This window comes from Zalophus californianus, chromosome 14 (genome assembly GCF_009762305.2).
Source record: "Zalophus californianus isolate mZalCal1 chromosome 14, mZalCal1.pri.v2, whole genome shotgun sequence".
Lineage (NCBI taxonomy): Eukaryota > Metazoa > Chordata > Mammalia > Carnivora > Otariidae > Zalophus > Zalophus californianus.
This window is the reverse complement of record NC_045608.1, coordinates 18,827,171-18,853,902: the sequence shown is the minus strand read 5'-3', so window position 1 is coordinate 18,853,902 and position 26,732 is coordinate 18,827,171. Positions and strand designations below refer to the sequence as shown.

General features: G+C 45.5%; 1 protein-coding gene across 3 annotated transcripts; it reads right to left on the bottom strand.

Moving 5' to 3' along the window:
* Positions 1-1,803: 1,803 nt before the first annotated feature.
* On the bottom strand, positions 1,804-26,114 carry LOC113913058. Of its 3 annotated transcripts, none has more exons than XM_035723848.1 (12): positions 26,012-26,114; positions 20,982-21,113; positions 13,334-13,386; positions 12,906-12,930; positions 12,243-12,307; positions 11,722-11,752; positions 10,776-10,852; positions 10,157-10,181; positions 7,360-7,410; positions 5,586-5,670; positions 4,590-4,725; positions 1,804-1,984 (listed from the first exon to the last, which is right to left on the bottom strand). In XM_035723848.1, exons 1-11 carry the CDS (start codon positions 26,040-26,042, stop codon positions 4,692-4,694), a joined length of 609 nt encoding a protein of 202 aa, XP_035579741.1. In that variant the 5' UTR covers positions 26,043-26,114; the 3' UTR covers positions 1,804-1,984; positions 4,590-4,691. The 3 variants fall into 3 exon arrangements, with proteins under 3 accessions (XP_035579741.1, XP_035579739.1, XP_035579740.1); XM_035723846.1 differs by lacking the exon at positions 26,012-26,114 and adding an exon at positions 22,270-22,386; XM_035723847.1 differs by lacking the exons at positions 1,804-1,984; positions 26,012-26,114 and adding exons at positions 4,216-4,486; positions 22,270-22,386.
* Between the last annotated feature and the right edge of the window lie 618 nt (positions 26,115-26,732).

Sequence of the window (26,732 nt, the reverse complement as noted above, 5' to 3'; positions counted from 1 at the left end):
AAGCCCCTCCGAAGGGCGAGGGGAAGCCCAGCCGTGGCCGTCCTCCCCCAGCATTCACATTACCAGCTGTCTCACGTGGAACCTTCCCAGTGACCAGCTGACCACTTTAGGGACCAGTGAGTGGTTTGCTCAGCTGCTAAGCTGACTCAGAACCCAGGACATTCCAAACCAACTGTCACATGATGGCTCTGCCAAGAATTAGACTCTTTTTTACTAACCAACCCTGGCTGAGCAGTGACTGTGAACTGACTGGGAAAGTGGCCACCTGGGCGGGTGCTTTGGTGGTGTAATAAATTGAACCTGTGACCTTCCATGTCTCACCGCTTGTGGATCTGAGCGAGTGTCCAAACAGCCTGGCTAAGGTCTGGTTGGCAGCGGCTGTCGGCTACACTGGCTCTGAGTGGGCACCTTCAATGCTCCTCCCTTCTGATGAGTCACTCAATATCCAGCCTTTACACACTTTTCTCCTTCGCTAGATCCTTAAAGGGCAGGGGACAGTGTCCCATCTCTTCTTAGAGGGCCCCCACCATACACCCACAGCCTGCAGACCCCCTCCCCAGGACACCCCCTGAGCACCACCAGACATATTTTCCTATTTTCTATTTCATTCAGGAAACCTCTATGCTGATCATTTCCAATCTTTCTGACCTAGCATGGCCCCACTTCAAATCTAAAATTATCATCTCTAAGCCCACACCATACCCCAGACCTCAAGATTCTTATGCAGCAATTCCACAGGGTAGTCTCATAACTCAGTCTTAATATTTCCAAAGCTGAACACAAAGATAAGAGAACTTCTGGAACCAGACACTTGCTGGAGCAGTCTAGAGAGTTGAAGGGAAGGGGGAAATTGTGGATGTCCAGAGCCACCCAAATCAGGAAAACACCGGTGTGGGGAGTACCTGGACCAGAATGAGACTTCATAGGGTTCCCTTCTAGCAGGGTGGGCATAGCACACCTGACTCAGCCCAGCTCCCTGCCTGGACCATTCAGGATTTCTTGACACCATTCAATGGTGCTGTGGCTATAAATGAAGACCAATCAGATGATACCAAGTACAGGTGATTTATTCAGAACTTGCTAGAGCGAGGAGAGCGAGGGAGTCAGCCATTATCACTTGTATTTGGGCAGAGATTCAAAGGAGCAGAGGAGGGAAATTTTAGAGGCCCAAAAGGGAAGGCTTCAGGTATGCCCTGACTAGAGCCTCTTGGCATAAGGATGCCATATTCGGTGGCCTACAAGCAGGGCATCCCATGTCATTGTTAGGGCTGTTGTATCTGCTGGTCCTCAGGTGCAACTAGGGAAAAAAATCAGGGACAGTCTCAGTTACAAATCATATCCTGGTCATTCGGGGCCAATTGCTACAGCGGTTATTGGTTAGGCTTCTGGGCTGGATGCTCCAGATGACGCTCTGACATCTTACAAGTCGAAAGGGAAATCTGTAGATAATGGGTTGGTTTCCTGGGCTGCAGACTTCAGGCCAGAGTCCTATTTTTATCTATGGTCAGTGTACTGCCCATTTGTATCTTCCATTCTCAGTCCCCCATTTTGGTCCTTATCTCATTTGGGAGAGGTTGGCCCACTCCGAGAAGACTAGAGATCGCATACTTCACTGCTGGACACGGTCTAGTCATCTTCAGAGTCAACAGTATTGGAAGATCTTCTTCTTCTTCTTCTTCTTCTTCTTTTAAGATTTTTATTTATTTGTTTATTTAACAGGGATAGAGAGAGAGAGCACAAGTAGGCAGAGCGGCAGACAGAGGGAGAGGGAGAAGCAGGTTCTCTGCCGAGCAGGGAGCCCGATGCGGGGCTCGATCCCAGGACCCTGGGATCATGACCTGAGCCAAAGGCAGCCGCTTAACCGACTGAGCCACGCAGGCGCCCCTGGAAGATCTTCTTGACCATGCTTGTGATGCGAGCACATCTATACAGCTGCATTTAAGTAAGACTCTGGATCGAATGCAAAGGGCCAGCACTATGACCACTATGAAAACAAACAAACAAACAAACGAGAACATGTTAATAGTCTGTATAAGGTGCTTCAAAACCAGGAACCCCAACTGCCCAACCCCGGCCAAGAGAACAAATCCCGTAAGGCATGAGGATCCACCTTAAAGCCCAACAGTTTCTTCCTTAAGGCACTTCATAACCTGTTCTACCTACACTACTTTATGGGTCCAAGCACAAAAAGTGTCAACAATAACACAGATACCACCACATCCTGCCAACAAGAAATCTACAGCAATGGTACTGTCCATCATCATGCCGCCAATAGGTTGAGACTGGTCCGTGTTCCATCTGGGACATAAACTGTACTATCAGGAACTTTTGCCAACATTAGATATAGTTTTCTACAGGCTTTTTTATTTATGCAATTTCCACCAAAGGGAACATTGTTTTAATTTGGGGCATAAATACTAATTCTTCCAAATCGTGTTCCTGAATAATCAAAAGTGGCCTCAGTTTGGAGCTCACATATGAGTTGGAATTTCCAGCCTTGGTGATTCATTTCATTTGATGAAATCTGAATTTCCCAGAGGCATGTCCCTTGTGGTTCGGGAAAGGACGGCATACCCAACAGTCAGACACACCGAGAGGAGTGCCATCAGCTATGTTCTGACCTTACAAGGATAATAATTAGTAGAACGATTATAATAAGAAAAAGGGAGTAAAGGGGTCGTTCTGGGTGAACGGCAACAAGGGGTTTATGGAAAATGAGAAGAATTATTTTAACTAAGCAGATACAAAATGAAAAACGAATTAGATGGGAGTCTTGACCCAATATCTTGTGTGGGAACTGCCCTCTATCCATCACAATTTGCCTGTTCTGGAAGTCTTGGGTCAACTACCTGCTTCTGAAGACTGGCTATTTCCAGAGGATCTCTGAGAATCCTCAGTTTGAGGAGCCTTCTAATTTTGTGGAATTCTGACTTTGAAAATTTTTATTTTATGTTATTATTTTATTTTTCCTTTCCTTTTCTTTTCTTTCCTTTCCTTTTATTATTTTATTTTATTTTAGTGGTGAAGTAGGAAGCCAAGGGTGAACTCCCAGGAGTTACACTGCTTTGTTTCTAAACAGTACCTGAGAGGGTCTCTTCCAATGATGCATAAGGGCAGTTTTTCTCTGATGTGTCTTCAGGTAGAAAAATCTTCCCACAGTTGAAGATCATGAAGAGGCTTCTAGGAAGATTTCAGGAACGGTGGCCTCAAGTTGTTGGTGAAAAACTTGGGTAATATTCCAAGAGTTCTTTGCAATATGTGGCCAGGTCTGCATGTAGTAGGGTAGTGCAATCTAGTCTGGGTAGTGAAACTCCTAGATATGTGGGTCTTCCAGCTACTAATTTAGAGTGGGACAACCAGTGTGTTCCTAAGGGAATCGACTGGACAGCCATCATTGCTAGTGTGCATTTGCACCAAGGGAGCTCACAGGTTTCCGAAAATTTTGCTAATTTTAATGGAAGGATGAAAATGTTTGGCCCACTTTAAATAGGTTATGTCTTAAATCATGAACTGTGTCTAGCAGAATTGTTATTTGTTTTGAAACTCTTATTTCTTTTGCTAAGCTGGAGAGCAAGTCAATGGAATCCTTTTTAGAGGCTTTTTTATTCTCTGGACAAAGTGGGAGATCGTTCACATATTGTATAAGAACTAAGTTACAAGGGAAACTTTTATTTTTTATTGAAGTCTTGATTGAGGACATGGGAAAAGTAGAGAGGCCTTCAGTGAACTCCTGGGCCATGATTGTCCAGCTATGCCATTGTTCTGTCCAGGAGGGAACAAAAAGCATATACTCTTCTGGTCTCTTAGTGAAACAACTTTTGATTCAGAATTTCTTTTGGAGGCCTCAACATATCATCCAACAGGTGCCACCTACTGGGCTTCCTCCTTTCCTAAGACACTTCTCAAATGAACGATTTTGCTCAAATCGGGTTGTCCAGAGTTGGCCCTGGAGACCCAAATCATCGGTGGTGAAGTTGTGGGCAACAAGAATTAAGATTGTGATAAAAGTACACATGAGAAGCAGACAATTTTTTCTGGAAGAAGAGAGGGCTCAGGTTTAGAGGATGCCCAAGAGAGCTGGTATTGCCTGATAGAAATAGAACATTTGTATGTCTCGTGCCTTGAGCCCCCAAAATGACAGTTGGCCACCTCTGAACACAGACCCATCAATCTGGACTCTCCAGCCAGTGGGAAACCAGAGAGGATACTCTCAGGACACAATATGGAGATAGTGGGAGAACCTCAACTGGTCGGACTGGTGACCTTCAGCGAAGTTCATCCGGGTGGACGACAGTCTGGTGAGATCATCAAACTCCCTGGTCTGTGAGGCTGGCTCAGACAAGATTCACAAGGGCCTATGCGCAGTTCTGTGCTCTGATTCTTCTTCTTATGACACACAAAAGTGTTACACAGCTCCACACAGAATTGTAACCCAAAGGACAGCAGAAGGGGACAAAAAGGAATGGTCTGAGTCCACCAAGGAGGCCTAGCAAATGGGAACCAAAAACAAGGCCCGGGTGCCAGACTGAGTATAAATAGCCTAGGAACTCACTCTAAGAGGGCAGATTTCAGATGCAACGCTCACTCACCATGTCCTCATGTACTCGACAAGCTGCAAAGCAGCAGGGCCCAAGGGGCCTCTGTGGGCACCACCCGGGATGGAAAGCTTTTGTTTTCAAGGACCAGGCAGCTCAGACGGGGTCTTCGTGGGATTTCTGGGATGACCTGTCCAATAAACAAAGGCCAGTCAAATGAGAACAAGCAAAGAATATTTATTCGGAGAGGCTCTAGTGAGCTGTCTAGAAGGGAGGCATCTTATGTGTTTGTTAGGGGTGCATACTTGGTTGTTTTCTGGTTGGCTGGTCCTAGGTTGGAAATGGGGATAAGAGTTAGTTAGGGAAGCTCTCAGATATAACTATGACCATTCGGGGCCAATTGTTACAAGGGTTATGGTGCAGATTCCTGAGCCAGTTGCTACATACAGCAGCCAGCCTTCTTACAAGTCTGACATACGTAGTAGGCCTGCTTGCTCGGCGGACACCGAGGTAATGGGCTGCTTCCTGGAATGGCTGTGGGTCAGAAACCTCTCTTTACGTATGGTCTGGCTATGGCCCATTTGTACATTCACTTTTTCACGCAGACTGGGGACCAGAAACCAGGAAAATGCTGAGGAAGTGGCTGAGCAGGGCTGAAGAGAGCGATTATAGATTTGAAGATCCAAGCACATCAAGTGCCTGGATGAGCCCAGGTCCTGCACGATGGGAATCATAAAAAGGAAGAAAGAGGAAATTAGCCAAAGCTCCAAAAAGGAGCTTATCAGTAAGAGAGAGGATAGGGGTGCGGTGGCTGGGCAGTTAAGCGTGTGACTCGTGATTTTGGCTCAGGTCATGATCTCAGGGTCCTGGGATCCAGTCCCATGTCAGGCTCTGCACCCAGAGGAGATTCTGCTTGGGATTCTCTCTCCCGCTTCCTCCACCCGTCCTCCATTGTCACAATCTCATTCTCTCTCACAATAAAATAAATAAATCCTTATGAAAAAAAGGGAAAGAGTATAAAAAAGATGAAAGAGGAAATAAATGACATACAGATCGTGGCCCACTTGGCCGGAGTCCTCACAGTCTCCAAAGTACTCTTCTTCGTGGACGGTGACACGGATGGTGACGGCCTCGCCTTGGGAAAGGAAAGGGGGCGGTCAGGGTGACGTGGGGACTCAGGCCACTGCTTCCGGGATTATGTCCCTGACCCCAAAACTCAATTCTGTCCTCAGCTCTGCAGTCCCCCCACCTCACCTCCCCCGGGACCGTGATCCCTTCGCTTCACTGTTAAGGAAGGCGGCCAGGGTCTCTGGGCCCTTCCCAGCCCTCAGATTTTGTAACTGAGATCAGGGAACACGGAGGTGGCTGCCACGGGCCTGGGGTTGCGCGGGGCCGTGAGAGTGACAACCAGCTGGGCACTCAAGTGACTGCCCTGTGCTTGGGCTAATCTTAGGCGCCTGAGACACACTTACCATTTATTACAGACCATAAGTGTCCTCACCCAGAGAGGACATGAATGTGCCGGTAGAGGTAAAGTTACTTGTCCAAATTCCCCTAGGCCGTCAGTGGGGTGAGGGGGTTCTATAGCAGGTGAGCCCACATAAACACCAGTGCCTGCCAGCGCTCACCCTGAGCCCCCGAGCCCTTCAAGGACTGGGGGAGGCCCTGAGCAGGTTGATGGAAAGTCCGAGGGTGGTCTGTGGCCATGATGTGGGGAGCAGGCCCATCACTGTGTGGCTGGAGCAGCGGGATCAGACAGGAGCAGAGACCCTGGCCCCGCTTCCCAGACAGAGCCTCTGTCCTGGGTCTGGTCGCTCCCAGGAGCCCAGCTCGGCGGGACCGTGAGAGCCAGTGTGTGCGGCCAGCCCAGCAGCCGTCACACAGGCCTCTAGAACTCCCGCCGGCCGGGGAGGGTCTCTGGGCGGCCGCACGTGGGATTCTCTCCCATGGAGCCCAGTGCAGGGTTTATTCTGGTCCCAGGATCAGGGATTTGGGCGAGGAGAGAAATGTGCTCCAGGGCATGTCTCCCACCTCACTTCTGCAGCAGGACCCCGGAGCATGTGGAGGAGGCTGAGTGGGAATATTCTCTGGACTGCCCATGCCCAGAGCACCCTTTCAGCCAGGGGCAGACCTGAGGGCGGCCAGCTCTCAAGTGAGAGGGTCACCAGCTCTCCCTGCACCTGGCTCACACGGACGCACTCTGTCTGCCCCTTCAAATGTGCAGGAGAGAGCTGTGTCTCCAGAGATTGCCTCCATCCTAGGTCGATGCCAAAAACCCAAACCAAATCTCTCCTGCTCTATTCCCAAGAGATGCCAAGCAAACCTAACCAGAGGCTTTGATGCTTGGCAGTGACACAGGCAGCCAGAACTGGTCTACTGGGAAAGATAATCTTAAATATCAAATAAGAAAAAATGATTGCAAACAGAGCACCTTCAAAGCCCAGAGGCAGAAGACTTCTTAATATTATTTCAAAAGAACCTACTAGTATATGAACAGAACAAAACCGGGGTGCCAGGGTGGCTCAGTCGTTTAAATGCCTGCCTTCAGCTGGGTTCCTGATCCCTCGGATCAGTCCTGCATTAGGCTCCCAGCTCAGTGTGGAGTCACCTTCTCCCTCTCCCTCTGCCCCTCCCCCCCAATCACTCACTCTCTCTAATAAATAAAATCATTTAAAGACGAAAAATGAGAAAGGAACACTTCTATTCTTATACTTCCTCCGTCTTTCTGATGTTCTACCTCCCACTCTCGATCTACAAAGCAGCAGGTACAACCTGACTGCTCCCAGGAACCCCCTCCCATTCATTCCTGAGTGGAGTTCCCTACCTGGAGCATCTTCATCATTGGTGGAGTACTCCAGGCTTTCCACGACCCACTCTTTAGAGACACAAGCATGAGCAGCAGGTTATTAGAGAGAGGGGCTCCCCTGTTCCTGCTACTCCAGCTGAGGCCAGGCTGGCTCACCCAGCATCATCAGCTCTTCCTCTAGGTCCTCAAACCTTCCTTGGGCTCCTTGGAGACAGAGCCCTTCAACAAGACCTTGACACAGGTGCAAATCTTCCATGAGAGAAACGATCCCCCTTCACATGGCACTTCCCTATCTCCATGGGATCTTGAGAGCTCTCACGTGCACAGGGATCAACATGAGATCCCAACTGCGACGGACACACACCGAGGTAGATGGAGTCTGTGAGCAGCCCCTCTGCCAGGCCCACAGCAGCTGCCCAGCAGAGCTGTCTCTGAGGCTGGGAGTGTTCTGTGTTGTCAACATGCACTACTGGGCACCGGAAATGTGGCAGGTGTGACGAGGGATGGGAATGTTCTACTTTATTTACTTTAATTAACTGAAATGTGAGCAGGCATGTCTACCTAGAGGCAGGGACACTTCACTGTCGTCAGGAGCCTACCCTTCTCTTTCTGATGCCGACTAGAGCCTGGGCAGGCACTTCGTTTAGTGTGGGGCCCAACAGGCCGGAACAAGCTACAGTGGGACATTTCTACCCATGAACTAGATCCTAGCCCTGGGGTGTAACAAGAGGGGCTGCTCAGAGCTGAGCATTTGGGGGACAAGCAATGAGGGAGATGCTCTCGGTGCCCTTGCAGTGACTACCCGGGGCTGGGGTTCCTGTCCCCGTGAGCGGGAGGACACTAATAGGGTTTGGGTTTGAGAATTCTCAGACTGTTTCAGGGAAAGGGAGCAGCAAGGAGCACCTTGACCTTTGGATCAGCTACCATCACTTTGCTGAGCTCACCGTGCACTGGAGTCTGTGCCCCTCTCACCTCCGGTGCAACTAGAATGTTCTACAGTTGCCCGACCACATGGTGTGAGATCGCTTCAGTGTAAATGGGTGTGCAGGCCAGATAACCCTTGGCCCACAGCGTGTAGACAAGGACTGGTTGTCAGGTGACTCCCAGAAGCAGGTGAAAAGTAAAAACAGGTCCCTTCGGGCCCCAGGTGGATCAGGCTTGGAACCTCCGTGTGTCTGGCCTGCTCCCGGTTGCATCCCCACTGATGTGTCCTGGGTGGGAGAACAGGAGACCTGACTCCATTCTCTGCCTCCCCTCAATTTCCATGAAGGAAAATGCCTGGTCTGTCACACAGGTAGCTGGAGAAGAGGCTGGAACAGGAAGCAAGCCCCTTTCTCTAGGCTTTTAGGAAGGTGTCCATTCAGGGCTCAAACCAGCCACGACAGCATGACCAGCCGCATCCCTGCTCAGAAGGAGCCCAAATGTCGGTGTGGGCAAGTCTGGGCCCACGTGGTGATGCTGTACTGATTCACCGAATTACCTTGGCATCCCTCCCACTCTCACATGGCCTAGGTGTCCTTTATGCCTTCCCTCTGCTCCCCCACCGCCCACCCGTAGATCTTCCCTCTGCAGATCTAGTCCAAGATTCTGGATCGTGCCCTCACCCTTTAAGGCTGAAGTACCTGACGGAGCCAAGACTCTTAGAGCCTAGCCGCTGGTTTCACTTGTGCATTGTTCACACCCAGCAGGTATTCCCTTCCACACAACAGCAGGACTGTGATCTAGAGATAAAGGATCTAGAACCTGGAGGCCCCTACTTCTCAGATTCCCTCCAGAACTGGGCGTGGCCTGCATCTGCCCTTGGGGCCACTTGCCCCAACTCTCCTGTTAAGAGGGGGAGGATTCTTTCTCAGGCTTCCTTCATCAAAAGGGTTTGGGAACAGAGGAGGGGCAGGTGAGAGGTATCGGTCAAGGAAATACCCCCGTAATGCTGAAGTCTCTGATGGAGCAAGGACTCTGGGATTGGTGCTGGCGAGCGCCCCGCACAGGGAAATCAGGAACAAGCCAGAAAAGTATTACTGATGCCAAAGTTAGTGTCGAGATTTAGGGTGTTCCTCCAGAAGTAGAGAGGTGGGAAAAGGTGCATGGGACGTGGGGTGAAAGGGCCTCATCTCAGTGCTGGGCTCCCCAGCCACAGGCCATACGACCCCTCTGTCATTCAGCACACTCTCCAGCCTCCCTTTTTTTCTGAGGCCCACTGAATACCTTATGGCTCCTTTTCTTTAGTCATGATTGATCCCACTGCCTGCTCAGAGGTGAGACCCATCATTAACTGATGTCATTCATGACAGACTCACGGGGATTCTGAAAATGTATGTTCCTTTCAGAACCCTGGGAACATTTTCCTGTGTGGTAATGGGATTTTTTTCAGATGAAACGAGGTATATTCGGCCTACAGTACACTACACACATATTTAAATCATACAATTCCATAAGTTCTGACATACATATACACCCATGAGGCAAGGTGAGGAAATTTCCTTTTTTTTTTTCCTAAATGGCAAAGTTCACACCGGTAACTGTGCCATTTTGGGAGACATAAATCCCGGGAGACACACACAGAGACACACACACACGCACAAAACCACACGTCCACTCAGAAACACACCTCGACACGTCACACAGACACCCCCCCACCACAAACACAAACATGCTACCTGAATGCTACACAGCCTCTTAGAAAAACATAACCATGGTTCTCCATGTGGAAAACCCTTTTTTTCACCACACCTCTGATCCTCATTCCAATGGGAACCCAGAATCTGAATGGTGCTCCTGACCAAAGACAGCAAGAGACTGATTCCAAAATACGTACCACTGTCACTGGTTCCTGACATCACCTGCAGTTACAAAAAAGAGGACACCATGAGGCTCAGGTCATGCTGTTCACTGTCTGCATGATCTTTAGTTCTCTCAGTGACTTTAGGAAACTAGGTGGACCCCTGTGTTTGAGTCCAAGGCCCCCAAAGTAAGTGACCTGGATGCCTGTAGGAAGTTGTTTTTCCTGGGGGATGTGTCTGTCCAGTCCATTCAGGATGGCGACTACAAAATTCTTCATCCAAGCAGGAAAAACTGTGGCTGAGGGCAAAGATCTACCACAGCGATTATAACCAGGTTTGGTGTTGCCAATGGTAAATGTCTTCTCGAATCAGCTAATGGTTGACAAGAGACAACCACTCAGCACTCTCCCCAACAGGGAAATTATATATATATCTCAACTGTATATATATATATATATATATATGTTTTACATAAAATTAGTATAAAAGTACTTTTATTTCCATATACAAGCAGTTTACATTAGGACATGAATTTTGTTATTATTATGTTCAATTGGCCAACATATAGTATATTGTTCGATTTTCATCTGAATTTGATTGGAAAGAAACCAAGAAAACAGCATTTGTTCCTCAGGTAAAGACAGGCAAGCTCACTTTGGTAATCCACAGGTCCTCCTCATCCGGGATACTCCTCCACAGCCATGCCCAGACTAAAGACTTGTCAGTAGCATCTAGAAGGACACAGAGTACCTGTCAGCACATTGGTGGTGCTGTTCAAGAATAACTTGGGGAGGGGCGCCTGATTGGGTCAGTCGGTTAAGCATCTGCCTTCAGCTCAGTTCATGATCTCAGGTTCCTGGGATTGACTGCCGTGTGGGGTTCCCTGCTCAGCGAGGGTCTGCTTTTCTCTCTCTGTCTGCCCCTCCCACCTGTTTGTGCTCTTTCTCTCTCTCTCCAATCAATAAATAAAGTCTAAAAAAAAAATGAGTAACTCGGGGAGTATTGCTAGATATCAACGGGGGTCAGAGCATATGGCGGCATTTGGTTACCAGGCAAAGGCTGAACTGCCACCCTTGGGCCTCCGGCGGTAATAGGGGTATAACGTTTGCCCGGTGATGAGATTTTTTTTTTTTTTTTTTTTTTGAGAAAGTTGACATTGGCCATTGTGCAGTGGCAGTAGGATATATCTCCTGGAGAAATATACAATCTCTCTCTCACTCTTTCCATCTCTCCCTCTCCCTCTCTGTCTCTCTCTGTCTCTCTGTGTCTTTGTCTGTCGTGCTGTCTCTGTCTCTCCCTTTCTCCCACACAAACACACACACTCACAATCATACTACGTAGAGCCACAGATGACACCCCAACCCGAAGCCTCATGCAAACACACCCACACCACCCACAGGGAATACATTGGCTTCCTAGTACTGTAGCCACATGGACATACTTTTTCACCTGGGAAATCTGCCTGTCCCCCACACCCACAAAGGTCCTACCAGGAAACTGGAATCAGGGCGGCTCTCCAGACTGAAGATTGCACGGATGTCCCACCTGCCTTACCATCCAGAGTTTTTTCACAGGAAGAGACTGATTCCAGAATACGTACCATTTTCGCTCCCTCCTGAAGTTCCTGAAAGCTGTAGTTACAGAAAAGAGGACACCATGAGGCTCAGGTCATACTGTACACTGTCTGCACTGATCTTGAGTTCTCTTAACGACTTTAGGAAACCAGATAGACCCCAGTGTTTGAGTCCAAGGCCCCCAAAGTATGGGAACTGGATGCCTGTAGGAAGTTGTTTTTCCTGGGGTACGTGTCTGTCCAGACCATTCAAGATGGCAACCACAAAATTTTTTATCCATGCAAGAGAAACTGTTACTGAGGGAATGGATCCTACCATGGCGTTTTTAACCAGGTTTGGTGTTGCCAATGGTAAATGTCCTCTCAAATCAGCTAATGGTTGGCAAGAGACAACCACTCAGCACTCTCACTAAAAGGGAAATTATATATAAATATATACGTATATTTATATCATCTCAAATGTACAGTGTCCAGTTTTCATCTGCATTTGATTGGAAAGAATCAAGGAAAGCAACATTTGTTCCCCAGGCAAAGAACGTCAGGCTCACCGTGGCCAGAGATGAGTCCTCAGCAACGCTGACTCCAGGTGTCTCAAGCGTTTCTTCCACGAGATCTAGGACAGGGAGCACCTGTCAGCACATTGGTGGTATTGCTCAAGAATAAGTTGGGGAGTGTTGCTTGATACGGACATGAGGCTAGAGTGTATGGGGCCAGTTGGTTACCAGGCATGGACTGAAGTGCCAATGTTGGGCCACCCACAGAAATAAGGCTGTAAAGTGTGCGGTGTGATAAAATTGTTTTGAGAAAGTTGATATCATGCAGTATATATCTGACATCTCTCCTGGAGAAACCCATTTCTCTCTCTCTCTTTCTTGGTCTCTTTCTTTCTGTCTCTGTCTCTCTCTCCCTCTCTCACACACACACACACGCTCACAATCACCCAACATAGAGTCACACAAGACACCTAAACCCCAAGCCTCATGCACACACACCCACACACCCACAGGGAATAAATTGGCTTTCTAGTACTGTAGAAACATGGACATAGTTTCTCACCTGGGAAATCTGCCTTTCCCCCACACCCCTAAGCCTCGGTCCTACCAGGAATCTGGAATCAGGGCGGCTCTTCAGACTGAGGACAGCAAGGATGCCCCACCCACCTTACCATGTCGAGTTTTTGCTCAGCAAGAGACTGATTCCAGAATACATACCACTAGTGCTTGTTTCTGAGCCCACCTACATTTACAGAAAAGAAAACACCATGAGGGTCAGATCTTATGTATACTGTGTCATCAGTTCTCTGGGTGACTATTGAAAACCCAATGAGAAATAGTAGTAAAGACAAAGGACCCCAAAGCAAAGCACAGAGTGCCCCCGTGGAAAAGGCATGAGCTTTTCCTGGGGGATAGAGCTCTCAAGTTCACTGAAGCAGCAATGACAAATCTCTTAATTCATGGAGGAAAAACTGCTTCTGAGGAAATCGTCCCCTACCACACAGTTTACAACCGCCCATTCCAACACCCCAAGAAAACGGTACCTAACATCGAAGAAATACACGTTGTCATATCTGAAGTCACTTCAAAAAGCGGAAAACCAAGAAAGAAACATTTCTCTCTCAGGCAAAGACAGGCAAGCTTACCGGAGAAGTCAGTTTTTCCTGGCCAAGCTTCTCCACCACGATGCTGTCAGGATCTAAGAGGACACAGAGTACCTGTCAGTCCAATGGTGTTGCTGCTCAGGGATTACTGTGCGATCACTGTTGAGATGGATACAGGGCAAGCCTGTATGGGAGGGACTGATTCATAAGCATGGACTGAGCTGCTGTTGGGCCAACCTCCTTGGTGGATGAGGAAAAGCAAACAAGAGGAAGAGGAAATGAAGGAGAAACAGAGCCTTTGACTTTCTAGCTTAAGGCAACCTAGTCGATGTGAGTCAGCTAGTCAACAAATAGGTAGCCTGAAAGCAAACTGTCGTATAGTGAGGCAGCCCCACCCCTCCCTCGGCCCGTTGTGAAGTCTCTTCATTTGTCCTGCCAGGAGGAAGCTCCCCCAACTGGCCATCCAAATGAGAGACAGACTAGGAGACACAGAGTCACTTCCAGCCCTTGGTCGTCTACCTCATGAATTACTCAAAGAGCTCTGCTTGACTTGAAGGAGAGAACAGTGTCGATAGATGTGGTTGGTTCGAAAGCATGCAATTGCCAATGGCAAGATTTGATTCCTTCTGATGGTTGAGTATATCTATATAAGAAACTGAGGGCTACTGAAGGGGGGTTGGTTATGGATGTGGTTGGTTAAAAAGCACGCACTTGCCAGTGGCAAGATTGGATTCCTTCAATGGTTGAGTAATGTTCCAGTGTATCTATATAAAAAACGGAGGGCTGGTGAAGGGGGGGCATGGGGTAATTGGGTGATGGGCCCTAAGGAGGGCACTTGATGGAATGAGCACTGGGTGTTATATGCAACAGATGAATCACTAAATTCTACCCCTGAAACTAATACTCCAGTATATGTTACCTAATTTGAATTTAAATTAAAAAAAAAAAAGCATGCTGTTGGCTATCGGTGAGCCACCCTTCTTCATGGAAGGAGATGCAAAGAAGAGGAGCAGAAAAAAAGAGTGAAATAGAGTCTTGGCTTTGCCATTGAACACAAAGGTACACCTCAAACTAATGGAAGATTGTGTGTCTCTCGACTTCAATTAAAAAATAACAATAACGAGGAGGAGAAGATGGTGGAGGAATAAGAGACCTAAAGTTCATCTGGTCCCCGGAATTCAGCTAGATAGGTATCAAACCATTCTGAACACCTACAAACTCAACAGATCGGAGAAAAGAAGAGCTGCAACTCTCTGAACAGAAAAGTGACCACTTTCTGGAAGGTAGGACGTGCAGAGAAATGAATCCGGGAAATGAATTCGAGGCGATATTTGGGAAGATATTGGGGGAGGGGGCCGGCTACCGGCAAGTGATAGAGCTGCGGAGCACAAAATCGGAAATTTTAGAAGTCGGTTCCGCTGAGGGACGTCGATCCAGTGGCTAAGCAGGGGGTGGAAACCCCGCTGGGACAGTGTGGTCTCAGGACCCTCGGGGTCACAGAAAGACGGGGGTGCCTGAGTGCAGCAGAGCTCCCAAGTATCAGAGCGGGAAGCTGGCTGCAGAGACAGAGCCGTTGAGCGGGCTCTCAGCTCAGGGTTGCCATGAACCGTGATCCGTGGCACAGTCGGGCCACCGCTCCTCCAGAAGGGACCCAACAAGCAGCAGATCTGGGGAGACTCCCCTTTTCTCCCCTGGGAGGAGCAGTGCGGGAGCCCACTGCAGGGATCTGCTGGGTTTGGAGACACCACACGGGGTCGTGTGCCAGAGACAGGAACGCTCGGTCACAGGCCGGGTGAGCATGGAGTGCTGCTGGAGACCAGGAAGATGGGAGTGATTGACTGCTTTTCACTGGGGGCGCACTGAGGAGTGGGGCCCCAAGCTCTTGGCTCCTCCGCGGAGGAGAGTGGGAGGCCACCATTTTCATTCTCATCTTCCAAAGCTGTGCGGAAAGCTTGCAGGAAACAAAAGCTATTGAAAGCAAGCCTGAGCAGATGACTTAGCCTGGGCCCCAGCAAGGGTGGAGCAATTCCACCTCAGGCAGAGACATTTGAGAATCAGTGGCCCCTCACCAAGAGATCAACAAGAACAGCCAACCAAGAACAAGTTTACTGATCAATGAGAACAGCAGAACTCCAGCACTATGGAAATACAGCACATAGAATTCATGGCTTTTTTCCCCATGATTCTTTAGTCTTTCAAAATTAATTTTTTAAATTTTTTTATTTTTTCTCTTTCTACATATTGTTTTGAATTTTTCTTTTTCCCTTTTTCAACCATCTTATCAATCCCTTTTAAAAAAATCTTCCTTACTTTTCATTTTTAGAGTCATATTCCATCACTTCATTGTAGTTAACCTTAATTTTTGTGTATATATATATAAGTTGTTCTCTCTTTAAAATTTTGATACAGTTTCTTCTAACAGACCAAAATACACCCTAAATCTCTAGTGTCTGGCTTTGTTCTACTCTCCTCCCCTGATCACATTCTCTCCCCCCGCCCTTTTTGTTTTTTGTCTTTTTTTTGTTGTTCTTTTTAAATTTCTCTTCTTTCTTTCTTCAACCAAATTCTTATCTTATCAATTCCTTGTATAAAATCTTTTATAATTTTCACCTTTACAATCATATTCCATCCCTTCATTGTATTTATCCTTATTTTTGTACATATATAAGTTTTCCTTTCTTTAACATTTTGGGAGGCAGTTTCTTCTAACAGACCAAAATATGCCCCAAATCTAGTGTGTGGCACTAATCTATTCACCAGCCTGATCATAGTTGATCATATTCTTTTTTTTCTGTCATTCCCTTTCTTTTCCCCCCGGTTTCAGGTCTCTTCTGATTTGTTTCGCGTATATTTTTCTGGGGTCATTGTTAACCTGTTAGCATTTTGTTCTCTCATTCATCTATTCTCCTCTGCACAAAATGACAAGACGGAAAAACTCACCTCAAAAAAAAAAAAAAAAAAAAGAACAAGAAGCAGTACCGACGGCCAGGGACCTAATCAACATGGACATTAGTAAGATGTCGGAACTAGAGTTCAGAATGACGATTATAAAGATACTAGCTGGGCTTGAAAAAAGCATGGAAGATACTAGAGAAACCCTTTCTGGAGAAATAAAAGAACTAAAATCTAACCAAGTCGAAATCAAAAAGGCTATTAATGAGGTGAAATAAAAAATGGAGGCTCTCACTGCTAGGATAAGTGAGGCAGAAGAGAGAATTAGTGATATAGAAGACCAAATGATGGAGAATAAAGAAGCCAAGGAAAAGAGAGACACAGCTACTGGATCACGAGGGCAGAATTTGAGAGAGAAGTGATAACCATAAGATGAAACAATATTGGAACAATTGGGATCCCAGAAGAAGAAGAAAGAGAGAGAGGGGCAGAAGGTATATTGGAGCAAATTATAGCAGAGAACTTCCCTAATTTGGGAAAGGAAACAGGCATCAAAATCCAGGAGGCACAGAGAACCCACCTCAAAATCAATAAAAATAGGTCAACACCCCGATGTCTAATAGTAAAACTTACAAGTCTCAGAGAAAGAGAAAATCCTGAAAGCAGTTCAGGACAAGAGGTCGGTAACCTACAAGGTAGAAATATTAGATTGGCAGCAGACCTATCCAGAGACCTGGAAGGCCAGAAAGGACTGGCATGATATTGTCAGAGCACTAAATGAGAAAAATATGCAGCCAAGAATACTATATCCAGCTAGGCTGTCACTGAAAATAGGATAGCTAAAAAACTTCCAGGAGAAACAAAAACTAAAAGAATTTGCAAATACCAAACCAGCCCTACAGCAAAAATTGAAAGGGGTCCTCTAAGCAAAGAGAGAGCTGAAAAGTAACATAGACCAGAAAAGAACAGAGGCAATATACAGTAACAGTCACCTCACAGGCAATACAATGGCACTAAATTCATATCTTTCCATAGTTATACTGAATGTAAATGGACTAAATGCCCCAGTCAAAAGACACAGGGTATCAGATTGGATACAAAAACAAGACTCATCGATATGCTGCCTGCAAGAGCCTCATTTTAGACCCAAAGAGACCTCCAGATTGAAAGTGAGGGGGTGGAAAACCATGTACCATGCTAATGGACATCAAAAGAAAGCTGGGGTGGCAAGCCTTATATCAGACAAATTAGATTTTAAACCAAAGAGTAAAATAAGAGATGAGGAAGGACACTATATCCTACGTAAAGGGCCTGTCCAAGAGGAAGATCCAACACTTGTAAATATCTATGCCCCTAACAAGGGAGCAGCCAATTCTATAAGCCAAGTAATAACAAAATCAAAGAAACACATTGACAACAATCCAATAATAGTGGGGGACTTTAACACCCCCCTCACTGAAATGGACAGATCATCTAAGCAAAAGATCAACAAGGAAATAAAGGCTTAAAATGACACACTGGACCCAATGGACTTCACAGATATATTCAGAACGTTCCATCCCAAAGCAACGGAATACACATTCTTCTCTAGTGCCCATGGAACATTCTCCAGAATAGACCACATCTTAGGTCACAAATCAGGTCTCAAGCAGTACCAAAAGATTGGGATCATTCCCTGCATATTTTCAGACCACAATGCTTTGAAACTAGAACTCAATCACAAGAGGAAAGTCAGAAAGAACTCAAATACATGGAGGCTAAAAAGCATCCTACTAAAGAATGAATGGGTCAGCCAGGATATTAAAGAAGAATTAGAAAGATTCAAGGAAACAAATGAAAATGAAAACACAACCATCCAAAATCTTTGGGATGCAACAAAGGCGGTCCTAAGAGGAAAGTATATAGCAATACAAGCCTTTCTCAAGAAACAAGAAAGGCCTCAAATACACAACATAACCCTACACCTAAAGGAGCTGGAGGAAGAACAGAAAATAAAGCCTAAACCCAGCCAGAGAAGAGAAATAATAAAGAACAGAGCAGAAATCAATGAAATAGAAACCAAAAGAACAGTAGAACAGATCAACAAAAGTAGGAGCTGGTTCTTTGAAAGAATGACTACGATCAATAACCCCTGGCCAGACTTATCACAAAGAAAAGAGAAATGACCCAAATAAATAATATCATGAATGAAAGAGGAGAGGTCACAACCAACACCAAAGAAATACAAACAATTATAAGAAGATATTATGAGCAACTCTATGCCAGCAAATTAGATAATCTGGAAGAAACGGATGCATTCCTAAGACATATAAACCACCAAAACGGAACCAGGAAGAAATAAAAAACCTGAACAGACCCATAACCACTAAAGAAATTGAAGAAGTAATCAAAAATCTCTGAACAAACAAGAGTCCAGGGCCAGATGGCTTCCCAGGGGAATTCTACCAAACATTTCAAGAAGAATTCATACCTATTCTTTGGAAACTGCTCCAAAAAATAGAAATGGAAGGAATACTTCCAAACTCATTTGATGAGGCCAACATTACCTTGATCCCAAAACCAGACAAAAAGCCCATCAAAAAGGAGAATTACAGACCAATATCCCTGATGAACATGGATGCAAAACTGCTCACCAAAATACTAGCCAATAGGATCCAGCAGTACATTAAAAGGATTATTCACCACGACCAAGTGGGATTTATTTCTGGGCTGCAAGTTTGGCTCAACATCTGCAAATCAATCAATGTGATACAATACATTAATAAAAGAAAGAAGAAGAACCATACGATCCTCTCAATAGATGTGGAAAAAGCATTTGACAAAGTACAGCATTCTTTCTTGATTAAAACTCTTCAGAGTGTAAGGATAGAGGGTACATACCTCAATATCGTAAAGGCCATCTAGGAAAAACCCACAGTGAATCTCTTTCTCAATGGGGAAAAACTGAGAGCTTTTCCCCCAAGGTCAGGAACACGGCAGCGATGTCCACTATCACCACTGTTATTCAACCTAGTATTAGAGGGCCTAGCCACGGCAATCAGACAACAAAAAGAAATAAAAGGCATCCGAATCAGCAAAGAAGAAGTCAAATTCTCACTCTTTGCAGATGATATGATACTGTATGTGGAAAACCCAAAAGACTCCACCCCAAAATGGCTAGAACTCATACAGGAGTTCAGTAAAGTGGCAGGATATAAAATCAATGCACAAAACTCAGTTGCATTTCTATACGCCAACAGGACAGAACAAAGAGAAATGAAGGAGTCGATCCCATTTACAGCTGCACCCCAAACCATAAGATACCTAGGAATAAATCTAAACAAAGAGGCAAAGAATCTGTACTCAGGAAACTCTAGAATACTCATGAAAAAAATTGAGGAAGACACAAAGAAATGGAAAAACATTCCATGCTCATGGATTGGAAGAACAAATATTGTGAAGATGTCAATGCTACCTAGAGTCATCTACACATTTAATGCAATCCCTATCAAAATACCATCCACTTTTTTCAAAGAAATGGAACAAATAGTCCTAAAATTTGTATGGAACCAGAAAAGACCCCGGATAGCCAGAGGAACGTTGACAAAGAAAAGCAAAGCTGGCGGCATCACAATTCCGGACTTCCAGCTCTATTACAAAGCTGTCATCATCAAGACTGCATGGTACTGGCACAAAAACAGACACATCGATCAATGGAACAGAATAGAGAGCCCAGAAATGGACCCTCAACTCTATGGTCAACTAACCTTCAACAAAGCAGGAAAAAATATGCAATGGAAAAAAAGACAATCTCTTCAGTAAATGGTGCTGGGAAAATTGGACAGCCACATGCGGAAGAATGAAACTGGACCATTTCCTCACACCACACACAAAAAGAGACTCAAAATGGATGGAAGACCTCAATGTGAGACAGGAATCCATCAAAATCCTACAGGAGAACACAGGCAGCAACCTCTTCGGCCTCAGCTGCAGCAACTTCTTCCTAGAAACATCATCAAAGGCAAGGGAAGCAAGGGCAAATGAGCTATTGTGACTTCATCAAGATAAAAAGCTTTTGCACAACAAACAAAACCGTCAAGGAAACCTAAAAACAACTGACAGAATGGGAGAAGATACTTGCAAAGGACATATCAGATAAAGGGCTAGTATCCAAAATGAATAGTAGTATCTCTACACTGGTTTGTTATTTGTGACAAATGTTCCACACTGATGAAGGTTTTAATAATTGTGGAAATTGTGTGCCAAGGAATATGGGTGATAGGGAACCTTTTTCTATTATCTGTTCAATTATTAGGTTAATCTAAGCCTATTCTAAGTAATAAAGTCTATTAACTAAAAAATAAGGAAAGATCTATTTTTGCTAACAACAGACTAATGTCCAAACGGTAGCTTCACTATACCTACCATTAAACTTGAGTTGCAAATGCAATTTTACTACTGTGGTTATAAACTGATGAGTGACCAGCTAAATTAAAATTTTCACATGTGAACCAAAAATAATATGGCTTGGTACTTTTGTCTGAAGTATGGGACAGTGACAAGCTAGTTTAATGATTCTTCTTACTTATTATTATTATTATTTTTTTAGAGACAAAGAGAGAGTGTAAGAAGAGGAAGGGCATAGGGAAAGGGAGAGAGAATCTTCAGCAGGCTCCATTCCCAGCCTGGAGCCCAACACGAGGCTCAATCTCATGACCCTGACATCATGACCTGAGCCAAAATCAAGAGTTGGACACCACGCAGGTGCCCCTAGAATAATTCTTCTTGAATCAACTTAATGAATGAATCTCCATGGTACCTTCAGTCACTTGGTCAGTAGGATGCACTTTTGTGTGACGCCTCCAGAACTTTCGGGCCCATGTGTGGGGGTGGAGAGCAGATCTTCTTGAAGGTTTCTGGACTGTTCCGTCCCTGATCTTGTTCGTAGACCCTGGGAAAAACATTACAACAGAAAGAGCTGTTGACATCTTGCTATCAGAAGACCATAGAAAAATGAGTGATAACTGTCTCAGAGTTCAAACTTGGGATCCCATTGTTCATCATTTGCCTAGCAAAGCCACCTGAGTCAGAGTGGGCTTTAGGAAGGTCTTATAGTTCATATATCCTTAAAATACCCAGCAGAGAATGTAAACTGATGCAGTCACTATGAAAAACAATATGGAAATTCCTCCAAAAATTTACAAAAGAACTACCATTTGATCCAGCATTCCCACTTGTGGATAATAAATCCAAGTGAATTTTAGTCTAGATTTGAGAAATATCTGCCCATGTTCTGAAGCACTATTCACAAAAGCCAAGCTCTAGAAACAACTTCATGTCCCCTGATGAACAAATGGATAAAGAAAATGTGGTCTATCCATACAATGGGATATTATTCTGCCTTAAAAGTAAGGAAATCTCAACATTTTTGACAACATGGATGGCCCCGGAGGACGTCATGTTAAGTGAAATAAGCCAGATACACTAAGACATATACGGCATAATGTCACTTGTACGTGGAACCTAAAATAGTCCAACGCGTAGAAACGGAGAGTAGAATAGGGGCTTGGAGGAGGGACAAAGAGGGAAACGTTGGAGATACGGTACAAAGTTTCAGTGATACATAATAAATAAGTTCAGGAAATCTACTTTGCAACATGGGGCCTGTGATTAACAACACTGTAGTCTATGCTTGAAAATCAGTAAGAGGTTAGATTGGAGGTTAAGTGCACTTACTGCCAAAGAAAAAGAAGAAGGAAAGCTCTAGCAGATACGGTGTAGGCCAATACCTTTCTTAAGTGAGACAATAGAGGAAGACAGAACAACACTGTCGTTGAGAGCGTGGGGTTGGTGACTTGCTGAGAGTGAGCATGCTGATGAGTGGGGGATCTGGGACAGGAATGGAGTTGGTTCCTTGGGGAGAGAGGTCCCTGAACACCTGAGACCTGCCCAGGGCACCTGAGATCATGCCCTGCAGCCCTGAACTAGGGCTCCCTCAGTGTCTTTCTCAAATCCTCCCGCCCCAAGTTGTCTGGGGAAGACAGCTGATGCACTGGAGGTGGTGCCTGAGCCAAGAGAAAAGTCCAAATCCTAACTCAGCCACCCACCTCCAGGTTTGAATCCCTGGCCCAGAACACAATGCAGAGGGCCCCATGAGAAGCCGCTTGAACGGCCATCCTCCCACAGCATTCACACTACCAGCTGTCTGATGTGGGACCTTCCCCACGACCAGTTGACCACCCTCAGTGACCAGTGGTCTGCAGCACTCCAAAGCTGATTCAGAACCCAGGACATTCCAATCCAACGGTCACATTACAGCTCTACCACGAATTAGCCTCCCTCCAGCTGGCTGAGCAGTTCCTGTGAGTTAACTGGGAAAATGGCCACCTGGGCTCATGTTTTGGTGGTTTCAGAAATTAAGCCTGTAACCTTCAGTGTCTCAGTGGTTATTGATCTGAGTAAGTCTCCAAACAGCCTGGACTGAGGCCTGGCTAAGAGTGAACAGGGGTTGCCCTGGCTCTGAATGGGCACCTTCCCTGCTCCTTCCTCCCTCCCCCAGACCCAGTCTCTAGAGACTCCTCATCCTTCTCTAGACTCTGCAGTGGCAGGGGACCAAGTCCCACCTCCTTCGAGAGGGTCCCCTCTGGGGAGCCTCTGTGGCTCAGTGGGTTAAGTGTGTGACCTCAGCTCAGGTCATGATCTCAGGGTCTTGGCATTGAGCCCAGCCTCTGTTTCTGCACTCAGCTTGGTGCCTGCTTGTCCCTCGTTGCCTCCCCACCTCCCCCCTCCCCACCCCTCCTGCTCCCTCGCTCTCTCTCAAATACAATTTTTTTTTTTTTTTAAAATCAGGGAATATACAAAGGACACCTATAGAGGGACCCTCCATACCCACACCCTGGAGAAGCTCCCCCTGTCATGATTCTCCCTAAGGATCACCAAGATCTGCTTTTGCATTTATCTCTCATCTGCTGGATACTATTTTGCACATGATAATAAGCAACCGTTTATTGTGAGACTAGATTCAAATCTAGGCACCACATTCTGTTGCATTTAGTCACACATCCTTGGTTAGGAAGCTCATCAATTGCTGACAATTTGTAAATAATGAAGTCCTATCATTGAACACCAAACACCATGATTAATTATATGCCGTGTTTCTTCTAGTCTTGCTTTGTGATGTTATGGGTATATATTCATTAAGCATGGCAGCTCTCCACGCTTGCACTTACTAGCCAACAATGGGAGAGCTCTTTAAGGGGCAAAGGTCCCCACTGGAGCACGGACATTCCCTGACCCAGCTGGACAAGTGTGTCAAAACAAGGATGATGGACACCAGGCTGTCACGAGTGTTTGAGTTCTTATTGGTCTCTGTCCCTAAAATGTGTAGTTCAAGGCCTTCAAGCATTTTTTAGGGCTATGGGGAGAATGTTATCATATATACTACACTCTGTCCCCGATTCTTTTTTCTTTTTTTTCAGGAGGCACCATGCCCAACATGGGGACTGAACTCATGACCCTGAGATCAAGAGTCAAAAACTGCCCTGACTGAGCCAGACAGGCACTGCCCATTATGCTCCTGATTCTTATTGTATTTGTGCCACGCCCTGAGGAGTGAGCACGCCATGACACTGATTGGCCAGGCACCGACCAGCTCTCTAACTCAGCTCTACAAGAGAATGGCAATGAGGTCAGTGGATGGAAGGCTAATCATGAACTGGTTCTTTAAGTCTTATTTTTCATTGTCCCAAGAGTGTCCCTAGGCTCACAGGATTTCTGCATTACGAGGGCTTACTCATACTGAAAATGCCATCAGATACCATTAAAGGATCTCCTCAATTCTGACCAGAATGAGGTCAGGTGCTGAGGAGTAGGCCCACATTAAAGCAGAGTTTGACTGGGTTGCCCTAGATGGTGCCTCCAAACCCTCAGCATCTTTGAACTGACCACAATCATGGCTCTGAACTGACCACAACCGTGGCTTTGTACTAACCAGGCTTTCTATGTCCTTTTCATACTAATGACTCTGGCAAGATCTGTACTTCTATGACTCAAGAGCTTCCCTGGGCTATGTGACCACTGAGATTACCTCATAATGGTGAACAGTGTTTGGGATTTCCCTTAGCTCAGGGAATTCCTGACATACATACAGATGCTAAAGCTTCTTTGCACAGTAACTAATGATCCCACGACTGAGTAATAAGTGCAGTTCAGATCAGTGGTTAGAGCATGAGCCCTGGCAGTACAGGCAGGGGTTCATATCCTGGCTCCTTTACACAGGAGTTCATGAACCTGGCCACATTCATCTCTGTGCCTCCCTTCCTCCACCTGAGAATTAGGGAGAGTAAACAAAACATCGAATATGTGTGTGATGAGCACTGAATGAATTAATGCATGTCACGTGGTCAGGAAGGTTAACTAGAGGGTATAGATCTTGTCTGAGATCTCACACTTTCACAAGTTCCAGAGCAGAATTCAAATATTGGAGACCATGGCCCTGGGACATACAGCTGCTTTGCCTAAATACAAGCATTTTACCCTAACACAATTTAGTCTGGGCAGAATCAGAGACATTAAAAAAAAAAAAAAGCTATTGCTGATTCCATGAATCCCCTCTCCGGGGCCCTTGATCAAAATTATCCATGATTGTTCTCTAGAATGATCCAGTTGCCTGTCTTATGGTCAGCAGATCAAATGAGATGAATCGCAGTGTACAGTAAGGGAGGGTCATGATTACAAAGTATTGTGTTTTAAAACATGTGAAACAATGCCATCTTGTACTATTTATTCCTCACACAAATAGAAGTCCTTCCAAACAAAATATGAGTTCCTGGGACCCTTGTCAACTCATAGAAAAAACCATAGCTTAGCTTTTGGAAAGAGATCTGGAGGAAAGTTCAGGAGAACTAAGAAACACATTACATCCAAACCACTTTAATGAAGACTCGTTCTGTTTTCAAGCTACAATCCTATGTGCAAATGTGTGCAATTATCCATATACATACAAAGTTTGTGTCTCTACTCATGTGTCTACACGGCCTATTTTTCTTTGCGCCTTCCTAACAATCTATGTGCTTGGATATCGATCACTCATTAACTCGATTCATTCACCAATTACCCATCTTTCAGCATATGTTGAAATACTGGCTATTCATTGGGTAATTGAGAAAAAAAGTCATTCTATTTTCGCCACGTTTACCTCTGGGGAATGGAATGGGATGTCTGGTAGCACATCATTGATAGCTCTAGAAAATGTTAATTTTGGATACCACACACAGTTGACATGGAAATGTGTGTTTGGGGGTCATAAATGAAAACGTAGACTCTCATATTCCTAGGGTCTCTTTGGGGCAATAATTTACATGAATGAACCAACGTGTCCCCAAAATACTGAAATCCATACCCATTTGGGGAGAAACGGTATAGGGAAGCCATTGTAAAACATAGAGGAAACAATGATAAATAGCCTCTATATCAACCTTTCTGGGTTCACTCTAAATTTCAGAAGTAATAATGTGAATCTATAATGTGGGACATTTAAAAAAAACTTAAATGAAAATAGACATTGCCATATTTTCCCCCCCATGAGACCCTGGTGGTGCCAAGTGAGGGGTGCAGGATATACTAAGAAGTAGCACATTTTTCTCAATGGAGGACAAAAATCAAGGCAGCTAGCTTGGTAGAATAACCAGAAATAGAAATCAAGGAATAAAGCAAAACTGTAAGACATATGTATAACTCTGGATGACAAGTTGGAGAGAGGAAAATTTCAATGAGGAGAAAAATAGTTTGAGAAAGAGTTAACTATCTGGTTAGTAGCAAAGAGCATTCAGAAGATCCTTACGAACATACCACAACAGCAGCAGGGATTGCAATTGCCCATCTTCAGAGATGCTTCGTTCGTAGAGAGCAACACACATCAACAGGGTTGAAGTGCTCAGCTCAAAGAGTGACAGTTGGAAAGGACAGCAGAGGTGCATCTCCCGTCACCATGGTGATGGTGTCATCATAGACCTTTCAGCGTCAATGCAGCTGCACAGTGGCCAGCTGCTGCTGTCCAGACAGGTGCCTGTCTTCCCAGACAAGGGTGGCACGTGAGAGTAAACACGTGGTTTCAAAAGTTGAATCCCAGTCTCACACATTATCACTCAGTTTTTGAAAGTAAATGACATAAGGGGAGATGCCCTGCCCCCCAAATAGAGTCACTAGCCAAACTTCAGGTGAAGAGGGTAAAAGAAAACCATACTGAGAAGAAATAGAGGTCCCATTCTTGATTTCAAACACCATCCCTACCGATTTATACCATCCTGAGTCACCAGACATTTCTAGAACAAAGTTTAAAATGGGTCCCAGAGGCAATAAAACCAGTGTTAACAGAAATTTCATTTTTCAAAGTCGTATTTCTCTAAGCATATACTAATGAAATTATGTCATTCACTCACTGTCTATGTATACTACCTGATTTTTCTCAGCGTGTAGCTAAGACTAGGTAGTTAGCATCTGCATTTGGCTCAGGTCACGATCCCAGCATCCTAGGATCAAGCCCCGTGTCTGGCTCCTTGCTCAACAGGGT

Bases quoted from the DNA above. Each gene is read 5' to 3' on its own strand.
- LOC113913058 (XM_035723846.1), bottom strand. From the start codon at position 22,351: ATGCTGTGGGAGGATGGCCGTTCAAGCGGCTTCTCATGGGGCCCTCTG. The intron at 21,114-22,269 runs GTGGGTGGCTGA...TGTTTTTCCCAG, and splicing joins CCAGGGATTCAAACCTGGAG to GGTCTACGAACAAGATCAGG. The intron at 11,753-12,242 runs GTGAGCCTGACG...CTGTAACTACAG, and splicing joins AGGACTCATCTCTGGCCACG to CTTTCAGGAACTTCAGGAGG.